Source organism: Bombus vosnesenskii, unplaced genomic scaffold, assembly GCF_011952255.1.
Source record: "Bombus vosnesenskii isolate JDL3184/JDL3185 unplaced genomic scaffold, Bvos_JDL3184-5_v1.1 scf7180000013273, whole genome shotgun sequence".
Classification (NCBI taxonomy): domain Eukaryota; kingdom Metazoa; phylum Arthropoda; class Insecta; order Hymenoptera; family Apidae; genus Bombus; species Bombus vosnesenskii.
In genome coordinates this window covers 5,195,001-5,208,865 of record NW_022882931.1, presented here as the reverse complement: position 1 = coordinate 5,208,865, position 13,865 = coordinate 5,195,001, and the positions used below count along the sequence as shown (strand labels likewise).

The following is a 13,865-nucleotide window of genomic DNA, read 5'->3' as shown; positions in this document are numbered from 1 at the left end:
ACGGTATAACGTTATAACGTAATACGTGATATGGTATAACGTTATAACGTAATACGTTATATGGTATAACGTTATAACGTGTTACGTTATATGGTATAACGTTATAACGGAATACGTTGTATAACATATCGCTATATGGTATAACGTTATAAAATTATACGTTATATAACATAACGTTATATGGTATAAAGTTATAGCATAATACGTTATATGGTATAACGTTATAACGTAGTACGTTATATGGTATAACGTTATAACGTAACACGTTAAATAACATAACGTTATATGGTATAACGTAATAACGTAAAACGTTATATAGTATGACGTTATAGTGTAATACGTTATATGGTATATCGTCATAGCGTAATACGTTATATGGTAAAACGTTATAACGTATTACGTTAGATGGTATAACGTTATAACGTAATACGTTATATAACATAGCGTGATATGGTATAACGTTATAACGTATTACGTTATATGGTATAACGTAATAACGTAATACGTTATATGGTATGACGTTATAGCGTAATACGTTATATGGTATGACGTTACAGCGTAATACGTTATATGATATGACGTTATAGCGTAATACGTTATATGGTATGACGTTACAGCGTAATACGTTATATGATATGACGTTATAGCGTAATACGTTATATGGTACAACGTTATAACGAAATACGTTATCTGGTATAACGTTATAACGTAATACGTTATATGGTAAAACGTTCTAACGTAATACGTTATATAACATAACGTTATATGGTATAACGTTATAGCGTAATACGTTATCTGGTATAACGTTATAACGTAATACGTTAGATGGTATAACGTTGTAACGTAATACATTATATGGTATAACGTTATAACGTAATACGTTATATGATATAACGTTCTAACGTAGTACGTTATATAACATAACGTTATATGGTATAACGTAATAGCGTAATACGTTATATGGTATAACGTTATAACGTAATACGTTATATGCTATATCGTTATAACGTAATACGTTATATGGTATAACGTTATAATGTAATACGTTATATAACATAGCGTGATATGGTATAACGTTATAACGTATTACGTTATATGGTATAACGTTATAACGTAATACGTTATATGGTATAACGTTATAATGTAATACGTTATAAGATATAACGTTGCAACGTAATACGTTATATGATATGACGTTATAGCGTAATACGTTATATGGTACAACGTTATAACGAAATACGTTATCTGGTATAACGTTATAACGTAATACGTTATATGGTATAACGTTCTAACGTAATACGTTATATAACATAACGTTATATGGTATAACGTAATAGCGTAATGCGTTATCTGGTATAACGTTATAACGTAATACGTTATATGGTATAACGTTGTAACGTAACACGTTAAATAACATAACGTTATATGGTATAACGTAATAACGTAAAACGTTATATAGTATGACGTTATAGTGTAATACGTTATATGGTATATCGTCATAGCGTAATACGTTATATGGTATAACGTTGTAACGTATTACGTTATATGGTTTAACGTTATAACGTAATACGTTATATGGTATAACGTTATAATGTAATACGTTGTATAACATATCTCTATATGGTATAGCGTTATAACATAATATCTTACGCCGCCTAAAACATCTGCACGTCAGCCCGCGCGACCGGACAACAACCGACCTGCGTAACGGCACTTCGACCCTCAATAAACCTAAGGACCCACCAGAACTTTCACTTCCCTGCATTGTTTCGCCATATGTCTTCAATCCGATTGCCTTGAAGAATGGATAAAGCTTAAAAATATGCTCGAAACACAGTCGGTTTTATTGGTGTCCTTGGGTTTATCAGTCGCCTTTAAAACACGGAGAAAGCGGGTATGCACCCATTAGGAAAATCCGAATAGCCCTGTAATAAAACAAGCTAGGGTTTTCTTAAGCACACAGTCATTTACGCACCACGATTGTAGGAGACTCCCTACTCATCCCTTCGAGCAGTAGTGCAGGTCATGACCAATCGACACCGCGGTTCGTTACCCTCACTTTTTCTAACGAAAGTGTGACCAACGAATCCGCGTTCTTTAGGCACAGGGGCACACCCACACCGAACTTTTCTTCCGTATTAAAACAAGAGCGACAGACAGTCTACCAACTACCGCCTAACGCGGCAGTCTACACATAGCGTGAGAGTCGCATACTTCACGCACATCTTTTATCGGTTCTGGGCGGTGTCGAACATACATCTTCTCTCCTAAACACATCACCGTGCTAAGTCCACTGACACATTAATTTCCATTATAAGAGCCCTGCTCTAACGTACATGTCTATCGCCTCTTCGTGCGACAAGTTTTTAACTATTTATTTCTCTACGTCAGTGTAATCTAAGTGGTGTAAATATATACTTTATAATACTGTGAATCCCAGTGTTATACAAACTCAATCACCCCTTATTATCTCAACGGAAATCAGGGGATCGATCAGTTCGTGGTGTCGATTGTTATAATCGTAACGGGGATTTACGACCCCCGTTGACGTCTTTCCTCGCGATTACGTCTCCCCGCGATTGGTCGAAAATACATGGTCCTTCGAGCCGGATTTCGTGCCACCAAAAAGTGCACTGACCAGTGACTATACAGTGTCGCGTGAAATCCAAGTTCCAACCACTTAGTCAGCTGATCAAGGGAACCGCCATCGGAGAGAAGCACCTCCGTCGCTCAGCATCTACACGAGCCCACGCCGCATCGTAACGATTATCAACCGAATCCCAGATCAACGTCCATTTGATCAAGGTAAGATCGTTCGTATTATCAAAATCAAACATGGCCCAAGCTGAATCACTCAGCACGTTACGGCGGAGACGAGGCGTCCTAGACCGCCGACTTGCAACCATAAGGCGCGAACTCGATGAATACGAAGCGTCTGGGAAGGCAAACAGAATCTTCCTAGCATCTTGCCGCAGCTCGTTCGATGAGCTTTGGAGGAGGATACTCGAGGTTCAAGAAGAGTTAGGTGTGGAAGATGAGAGGGAAGGTGCGCGGGTAGATTCGTTATCGCAAGAGCATCGAGAGCTTGACATGCGGTTCCGAGAGCTCTTTGAGCAAATATCATCAACAACCCCGTCGACTACAACAATAGGTGAGACATGCCGGAAACCAGAGCCGACCACCGTTCCAGAGGTCCGCGTGCCCCAATTCGACGGTGCCCTCGAGAATTGGACCTATTTCTACGACACGTTCTCATCCATAGTGGACCGTAACGAAGGTTTGACGAATGTCCAAAAGTTCCAGCATCTACGCTCATCTATAACTGGACGGGCCGCACAGAGTATCCAGTCATTAGAACTCACAGAGGCCAACTATTCCATCGCGCTTGATACACTGAAGGACAAGTTCAATTGCCCCCTCCAAATCTGCATGCGCCATTGGAATTTGATGCGCAATTATCCGGCAATAAAAAAGGAAACTCCAGAGGCCCTAGAGGATTTGTTGGAAACCATCAGCGTAAATTTAAAGGCGCTCGAACATCTAAAGGAGCCCGTCACATCCAACATAGCGATGATCGAATTGATCGCGTCGAAGTGGCCCTCGTCCAGCCTGCGTAAATGGCAACGCACACTGCCCCGCCAGAAGGTGCCATCCTATCAGCATCTGATAGACTTTCTCAAAACACGGGCGAACGGGACTCAATTCCTCTCTAAAGAGAAGGAATCAAAAGGGTCAACCCACAAACACCACAGTCAGCGAACAACCATACCGCATGGGCGAACCCTTGCTACAACCAGCAGAACGGTGGTGTGTCCGACCTGCAACGGACCTCACGAGATCAGACACTGCAAAATCTTCAAGGCCAAATCAGCGACCAAACGTTTTCAAATCGTGAAGAAGGCATCGTTGTGTATGAATTGCCTAGGCACAGGGCATTCGCCGACACAGTGTACCTCGGGTTCGTGTCGTATCTGCGGTCACCGACACCATACGTATCTACACCGCGGAAAAATCCAGGTAGATTCATGGTCGTCGAGCGGTCGATCTTCGAGCGGTCGATCGTCGAGCGGTTGATCGTCGAGCGGTCGATCGGCAAGTGGTTGGTCGCCGAGCAGTCGGTCGTCGGACAGTCGCTCATCGAGCGGTCGGTCGTCGGGCAGTCGCGCACCGAGCGGTCGGTCGTCGGGCAGTCGTTCATCACACAAGCGAGCCCACACCGAACAATCACCATCGGGATCATCGAAGTCGCGGTCGTCCCACAAGTCGAGGCGAACATCCGACACTTCACGGAAGCATACATCTTCGGCTCCAAGAGGTACGAAAGAGCATGCCTCGTACGAGTCACGCTCAGCCCGGATCCAGAACACCACCCCAACCTCTTCGTCCAAGTACCAACCGGGGCAAAACTGACTGTCCGAGACTACGACAGCAAGGGGGATCGGACTAACAAACACAGCTCCCCACACCCCTCTGCAGCATGATCTGTTGGCCACAGCACAGATCAAGGTTTTGAACAAACAGGCACAACCAATCCGAGCCCGAGCCTTACTCGACACTGGGTCGAGCATGAACTTCATGACCGACAAGCTCGCGAATTCCCTCGGTATAAAGCAAAGGAGATGTGCGATCCAGATCGGAGCCCTCGACAATTTGAGCACCACGGCAAAACGATACACCACGGCCACAATCACGTCGACGGACGGCAAGTATAAGAAGACATTGAAATTTCTTGTTATCCCGGCCATATCGATCTTCGTACCAAGCGAGCCCATCGATCCCTTGAGTCTGGGATTACCCAGAAATATTCAACTAGCCGATCCACAATTCCATTGCCCAGCCCCGATCGATGTCTTACTTAGCACCGGATCAACATTTGCGTCGCTGTGCATCGAGCAGGTCAATCTGGCACAACCAGGCGAACCTGAACTACGTCTACAGAAAACACGCTTCGGCTGGGTAATCGGGGGGAGTCCCACGTCCCAAACCGCGATAAATACGTTCCACGCAACCACAACGGCTCTGCAAGAGGACCTCGCACGGTTTTGGGAGATCGACGAGGGACCGGCCACTATTCATCTTTCGGAATCGGAACGACTATGTGAAGAACATTTCCGAAACCATGTCCGACGGACCAAGGAAGGCAGATACATCGTTGCATTACCATTCAACGAAAAGCTTTCCTCACTAGGGTCATCGAAGGCCACTGCAATGAGCAGGCTCGCCTCTCTTCATCGCCGATTCCAACGCGACAAACAATATGAAACCGCGTATAGTGCTGTGATTCAAGAATATTTAGACTTGGGTCACATGACGAAGATCAACACGGATCACGCCACCGACCACGGATATTATTTACCACATCATGGCGTGATCAAGGAATCGAGCGACACCACCAAGCTACGAGTTGTGTTCGACGGCTCAGCCTCAAGTACCACGGGAGTGTCTCTAAACGACGCCCTTCATACGGGTCCGAAATTACAAGAAGACCTGAGAAACATCCTATTGAGATTCCGGTCATTTCAATATGTCCTTACCGGCGACATCGAGAAAATGTACCGTCAATTCATCCTACGTCCAGAAGATCGTCCTTATCAAAAGATTCTGTGGCGTGCCGACAACGGAGAGATCGAAACTTACCGACTCAACACCGTAACGTTCGGTCTATCCGCAGCCCCGTATCTGGCCATCCGATGTCTCAAACAGTTGGCAGAGGACGAGGGACCTCGATTTCCGAGAGCAGCGCAGATCCTACGGCGAGACTTCTATGTCGACGATGCGTTGACCGGAGCCGATACGAAGGACGAAGCCCTATCAGTCAGGAATGATCTCACGAGATTACTGAAGCTAGCCGGTCTAAATATCCGCAAATGGGCATCAAACGATCGGGATCTGCTGCGAGGGCTACCTGAGGAAGACACCAACCAGAAATTACATCTCGGTGAGTCATCCACGTTAAAAACACTCGGCGTCTTGTGGGATTCAGCCGACGATGCCATACTATATTCGGTCAAGACGAACAGTGACACTTCCCGAATCACAAAGCGATCAATCAGCTCAGTCATCGCACAAATCTATGATCCACTAGGATTGCTCGCGCCGGTAATCGTTCGAGCAAAAATGATTTTGCAACAAGTCTGGACATTGAAGGTAGATTGGGACGAATCCCTTCCGACAGACGTACACACAGAATGGATCAAATACCACACCCAATTGCCGTTGTTAAATGCGGTAAGGTTCCCTCGGAAGACCATCCTAAAATCCGCAACGAAAATTGAGCTACATGGATTCTGTGACGCTAGCGAAAGGGCATATGGGGCGTGCGTCTACGTGCGGACAACGGACCGAAAGAACAACATTTGGACTCGACTCCTCACGGCGCGGTCGAAGGTAGCGCCGCTCAAATCGCTCTCCATACCACGTCTCGAATTAAGCGGGGCACTTATTTTGACGTCCTTGATTTCGTCAATACAACAGGCCCTGACGACCAAGATATCGCGGATAGTATACTGGACTGACTCCACCATCGTACTCCATTGGATCAGGTCTTCGCCGCACACCTTGAAAACATTTGTGGCGAATCGAGTCGCTGAGATACAGACCAAGACCAATATCTCCGACTGGCGTCATGTGCCTACCGACGATAATCCAGCGGATCTCATCTCCCGAGGCCAGACGCCCAAGGAATTCCTATGTCCGTCCATTTGGAAAAACGGGTCAAAGTGGCTCCTGCAAAGCGAAAGCTACTGGCCGGTCTGGAGCCCGACACCGGTAGTCGACCTCCCGGAGCAAAAGAAGACGATCTGTCTGAGGACGAGTGTTAACGACAACACACTCCTTCATCGTTACTCGTCTTGGCCAAGACTAATAAGAATCGTCGCCCGGTGTCTTCGATGGAGACATAAGCAACACCGAACTGCCCATCTCACCACAGACGAACTGACCGCAGCGCACAACAGACTAATAAAAATATTACAATCCCATCATTTCGCGCCTGAAATTCGGATCCTCCAAAAAAATCGAAGCGAGGACGTTGGAGGGAAACTACAGCCATTAAATGGGCTACTCCGGGTAGGAGGGCGACTAACCAACTCCGCCATACCATTCAGCCAAAAACACCCGATCATCCTACCGAAATCCCCGGTGACAGAGCTAATTATAGAGCAAGAGCACCGGAACAATCATCACACAGGGACACAAGCTACACTATACGCGATGAGACTGCGCTATTGGCCGATCGACGGCCGTAGCCAGGTATGGCGCACTCTCAGAAGGTGCGTCCGCTGCTGCAGAGCCAACCCTCCACCAGTGGAATACTTGATGGGTGATTTGCCAGAGGCGCGTATTACCGAATCGCGGCCGTTTACGAACGTCGGAATCGACTACTGCGGCCCATTCTACATCAAGGAGAGGAGAGACCGCAACCGACGTAAAATCAAGACGTACGCCGCCATATTCGTTTGTCTGGCGACAAAGGCGGTCCACATAGAGTTAGTCAGCGACCTAACCACCGACGCCTTCTTGGCCGCGCTACGCCGCTTCATCTCGCGGCGAGGACACTGCGCAACGATCCTCACCGACAACGGCACCAATTTCGTCGGGGCTAATCGAGAGCTGCAAGTACTCCGGACCCTACTGCAGTCCGACGACCACCAGGATAGGGTACAGAATTTTCTCGCCGACCGACAAATACAATGGCGTTTTAATCTTCCGAACTCACCACATTTTGGCGGCTTATGGGAAGCCGCCGTTAAAGCGTTCAAACGCCATCTCATTCGCGTGGTCGGCACGGAGCTCCTGACCTTTGAGCACCTCAACACCCTGGTGATCGAAATTGAGGCCATTCTCAATTCACGCCCACTGACTCCCATCTCATCCGATCCGAAAGATCCCCCTGTCCTCACTCCCGGTCATTTCCTAATCGGTGACACACTAACCAGTTTACGGGAGCGTGATTTCAGGACAGTTCCATCAGGCCGGCTATCCAGTTGGCAGCGCATTCACCAGATTAAGCAACACTCCTGGAGCCGATGGTATCGAGAATACCTAAATGAGTTAACCCGCCGCAGCAAATGGGACAAGGGCAAACATAACATTCATGAAGGCACCGTAGTAATCCTCAGGGAGGACAACGTGCCCTCTATGCAGTGGCCTTTGGGCCGCGTAATCAAGGTCCATCCAGGAACCGACGGAATCATCCGGACCGCTACCGTGCAGACGGCAACAAGCATCCTGGACCACGGCGTCAAAAGACTGGTCCCCTTACCCATCCACCCAGATCCAGACGAGGCCGAGCGCCCACACGGAGCGAAGGAGGTCACCAACGACACACCTGACTCCACAGCCAGAATTTGATCGGTGCCCTCTCAACGGGGGGAGGATGTTACGCCGCCTAAAACATCTGCACGCCAGCCCGCGCGACCGGACAACAACCGACCTGCGTAACGGCACTTCGACCCTCAATAAACCTAAGGACCCACCATAACTTTCACTTCCCTGCATTGTTTCGCCATATGTCTTCAATCCGATTGCCTTGAAGAATGGATAAAGCTTAAAAATATGCTCGAAACACAGTCGGTTTTATTGGTGTCCTTGGGTTTATCAGTCGCCTTTAAAACACGGAGAAAGCGGGTATGCACCCATTAGGAAAATCCGAATAGCCCTGTAATAAAACAAGCTAGGGTTTTCTTAAGCACACAGTCATTTACGCACCACGATGGTAGGAGACTCCCTACTCATCCCTTCGAGCAGTAGTGCAGGTCATGACCAATCGACACCGCGGTTCGTTACCCTCACTTTTTCTAACGAAAGTGGGACCAACGAATCCGCGTTCTTTAGGCACAGGGGCACACCCACACCGAACTTTCTTCCGTATTAAAACAAGAGCGACAGACAGTCTACCAACTAACGCCTAACGCGGCAGTCTTGACATAGCGTGAGAGTCGCATACTTCACGCACATCTTTTATCGGTTCTCGGCGGTGTCGAACATACATCTTCACTCCTAAACACATCACAGTGCTAAGTCCACTGACACATTAATTTCCATTATAAGAGCCCTGCTCTAACGTACATGTCTATCGCCTCTTCGTGCGACAAGTTTTTAACTATTTATTTCTCTACGTCAGTGTAATCTAAGTGGTGTAAATATATACTTTATAATACTGTGAATCCCAGTGTTATACAAACTCAATCACCCCTTATTATCTCAACGGAAATCAGGGGATCGATCAGTTCGTGGTGTCGATTGTTATAATCGTAACGGGGATTTACGACCCCCGTTGACGTCTTTCCTCGCGATTACGTCCCCCGCGATTGGTCGAAAATACATAATACGATATATAACATAACGTTATATGGTATAACGTTATAACGTAATACGTTATATGGTATGACGTTATAGCGTAATACGTTATATGGTATGACGTTACAGCGTAATACGTTATATGGTATAACGTTATAACGTAATACGTTATATAACATAACGTTTTATGGTATAACGTAATAGCGTAATACGTTATATGGTATAACGTTATATCGTAATACGTTATAGAACATAACGTTATATGGTACAACGTTATTGCGTAATACGTTATATGGTATAACGTTATAACGTAATACGTTATATGGTATAACGTTATAACGTAATACGTTATAACGTAATACGTTATATGGTATAACGTTATAACGTAATACGTTATATGTTATAACGTTATAACGTAATACGTTATATGGTATAACGTTATATCGTAATACGTTATACAACATAACGTTATGTGGTATAACGTTATTGCGTAATACGTTATATGGTGTAACGTTATAACGTATTACGTTATATGGTATAACGTTATATCGTATTACGTTATATGGTATAACGTTATAATGTAATACGTTATAAGATATAACGTTGCAACGTAATACGTTAAATGGTATGACGTTATAGCGTAATACGTTATATGGTATATCGTCATAGCGTAATACGTTATATGTTACAACGCTATAAAGTAATACGTTATATAACATAACGTTATATGGTATAACGTTATAAGGTAATACGTAATATGGTATAACGTTATAACGTAATACGTTATATGGTATAACGTTCTAACGTAATACGTTATATAACATCACGATATATGGTATAACGTAATAACGTAAAACGTTATATGGTATGACGTTATAGTGTAATACGTTATATGGTATATCGTCATAGCGTTAGACGTTATATGTTACAACGTTATAACGTATTAGGTTATATGGTATAACGTTCTAATATAATACGTTATATAACATAATGTTATATGGTATAACGTAATAGCGTAATACGTTACATGGTATAACGTTGTAACGTATTACGTTATATGGTTTAACGATATAACGTAATACGTTATATAACATAACGTTATATGGTATTACGTTATAGCGTAATACGTTATATGGTATAACGTTATAACGTATTACGTTATATGGTTTAACGTTATAACGTAATACGTTATATGGTATAACGTTATAATGTAATACGTTGTATAACATATCTCTATATGGTATAATGTTATAACATAATACGATATATAACATAACGTTATATGGTATAACGTTATAACGTAATACGTTATATAACATAAAGTTATATGGTATAACGTTATAACGTAATACGTTATATAACATAGCGTGATATGGTATAACGTTATAACGTAATACGTTATATAACATAAAGTTATATGGTATAACGTTATAACGTAACACGTTATATCGTATAACGTTATAACGTATTACGTTATATGGTATAACGTTATAACGTAATACGTTATATGGTATAACGTTACAACGTAGTACGTTATATGGTATAACGTTATAACGGAATATGTTAAATAACATAACGTTATATGGTATAACGTAATAACGTAATACGTTATATGGTATGACGTTATAGCGTAATACGTTATGTGGTATGACGCTACAGCGTAATACGTTATACGGTATAACGTTATAACGTATTACGTTATATGGTATAACCTTATAACGGAATAAGTTATATGGTAAAACGTTATAACGTAATACGTTAGAAGGTACCCGATATATCGTAATACGTTATGTGGTATAAAGTTATAACGTAATACGTTATATAACATAACGTTTTATGGTATAACGTAATAGCGTAATACGTTATATGGTGTAACGTTATAACGTATTACGTTATATGGTATAACCTTATAACGGAATAAGTTATATGGTAAAACGTTATAACGTAATACGTTAGAAGGTACCCGATATATCGTAATACGTTATGTGGTATAACGTTATAACGTAATACGTTATATAACATAACGTTTTATGGTATAACGTAATAGCGTAATACGTTATATCGTATAACGTTATAACGTATTACGTTATATGGTATAACGTTATAATGTAATACAATATATAACATAACGTTATATGGTATAACGTTATAAGGTAATACGTAATATGGTATAACGTTATAACTTAATACGTTATATGGTATAACGTTATAACGTAATACGTTATATGGTATAACGTTCTAACGTAATACGTTATATGGTATAACGTTATAAGGCAATTCGTTATATAACATAACGTTATATCGTATAACGTAATAGCGTAATACGTTATATGGTACAAAGTTATAACGTAATACGTTATATGGTATAACGTTCTAACGTAGTACGTTATATAACATAACGTTATATGGTATAACGTAATAGCGTAATACGTTATATGGTATAACGTTATAATGTATTACGTTATATGGTATAACGTTATACCGGAATACGTTGTATAACATATCGCTATATGGTATAACGTTATAACATAATACGTTATATAACACAACGTTATATGGTATAACGTTATTGGGTAATACGTTATATGGTATAACCTTATAACGTAATACGTTATATATCATAACGTTTTATGGTATAACGTAATAACGTAATACGTTATATGGTACAACGTTATAACGTATTACGTTATATGGTATAACGTTTTAACGTAATACGTTATATGGTACACCTTATAGCGTAATAGGTCATATGTTATAACGTTATAACGTATTAGGTTATATGGTATATCGTTGTAACGTAATACGTGATATGGTATAAGGTTATAACATATTACGTTATATAACATAACGTTATATGGTATAACGTAATAGCGTAATACGTTGTATGGTATAACGTTATAGCGTAATACGTTATATGGTATAACGTCATAACGTATTACGTTATTTGTTATAACGTTATAACGTATTACGTTATATGGTTTAACGTTATAACGTAATACGTTATATGGTATAACGTTATAATGTAATACGTTGTATAACATATCTCTATATAGTATAACGTTATAACATAATACGATATATAACATAACGTTATATGGTATAACGTTATAACGTAATACGTTATATGGTATATCGTCATAGCGTAATACGTTATATGTTATAACGTTATAATGTAGTAGGTTATATGGTATAACGTTATAACGTAATACGTAATATGGTATAACCTTATAACGTAATACGTTATATGGTATAACGTTATAACGTATTACGTTATATGGTATAACGTTATAACGTATTACGTTATATGGTATAACGTTATAACGTAATACGTTATATGGTATATCGTCATAGCGTAATACGTTATATGGTATAATGTTATAACGTATTACGGTATATGGTATAACGTTATAACGTAATACGTTATATAACATAGCGTGATATGGTATAACGTTATAACGTAATACGTTATATGGTATATCGTCATAGCGTAATACGTTATATGTTATAACGTTATAATGTATTAGGTTATATGGTATAACGTTATAACGTATTACGTTAAATGGTATAACGTTATAACGGAATAAGTTGTATAACATATCGCTATATGGTATAACGTTATAACATAATGCGTTATATAACATAACGTTATATGGTATAACGTTATAACGTAATATGTTAAATAACATAACGTTATATGGTAAAACGTTATAACGTAATACGTTAGATGGTACCCGATAAATCGTAATACGTTATGTGGTATAACGTTATAACGTAATACGTTATATAACATAACGTTTTATGGTATAACGTAATAGCGTAATAGGTTATATCGTGTAACGTTATAACGTATTACGTTATATGGTATAACGTTATAATGTAATACGTTATATAACATAACGTTATATGGTATAACGTTATAAGTTAATACGTAATATGGTATAACGTTATAACGTAATACGTTATATGGTATAACGTTATAACGTATTACGTTATATGGTATAACGTTATAACGTATTACGTCATGTGGTATAACGTTATAACGTATTACGTTATATGGTATAACGTTATAAGGTAATTCGCTATATAACATAACGTTATATGGTATAACGTAATAGCGTAATACGGTATATGGTACAACGTTATAACGTAATACGTTATATAACATAACGTTATATGGTATAACGTAATAGCGTAATACGTTGTATGGTATAACGTTATAGCGTAATACGTTATATGGTATAACGTTATAACGTATTACGTTATTTGTTATAACGTTATAACGTATTACGTTATATGGTTTAACGTTATAACGTAATACGTTAAATAACATAACGTTATATGGGAAAACGTTATAACGTAATACGTTAGATTGTACCCGATATATCGTAATACGTTATGTGGTATAACGTTATAACGTAATACGTTATATAACATAACGTTTTATGGTATAACGTAATAGCGTAATACGTTATATCGTATAACGTTATAACGTATTACGTTATATGGTATAACGTTATAGTGTAATACGTTATATGGTATAACGTTATAAGGTAATACGTAATATG

The 13,865-nt window shown here is 40.6% G+C and overlaps 2 protein-coding genes across 2 annotated transcripts; both read left to right on the top strand.

The window, feature by feature from the left end:
- Positions 1-2,835: 2,835 nt before the first annotated feature.
- LOC117231748 lies at positions 2,836-4,074 on the top strand. The gene has a single exon (XM_033490451.1). The coding sequence runs from the start codon at positions 2,836-2,838 to the stop codon at positions 4,072-4,074; it is 1,239 nt and encodes a 412-aa protein (XP_033346342.1).
- A 492-nt stretch (positions 4,075-4,566) lies between these two features.
- Positions 4,567-8,352, top strand: LOC117231747. Its single transcript, XM_033490450.1, has one exon. The coding sequence runs from the start codon at positions 4,567-4,569 to the stop codon at positions 8,350-8,352; it is 3,786 nt and encodes a 1,261-aa protein (XP_033346341.1).
- Positions 8,353-13,865: the final 5,513 nt, after the last annotated feature.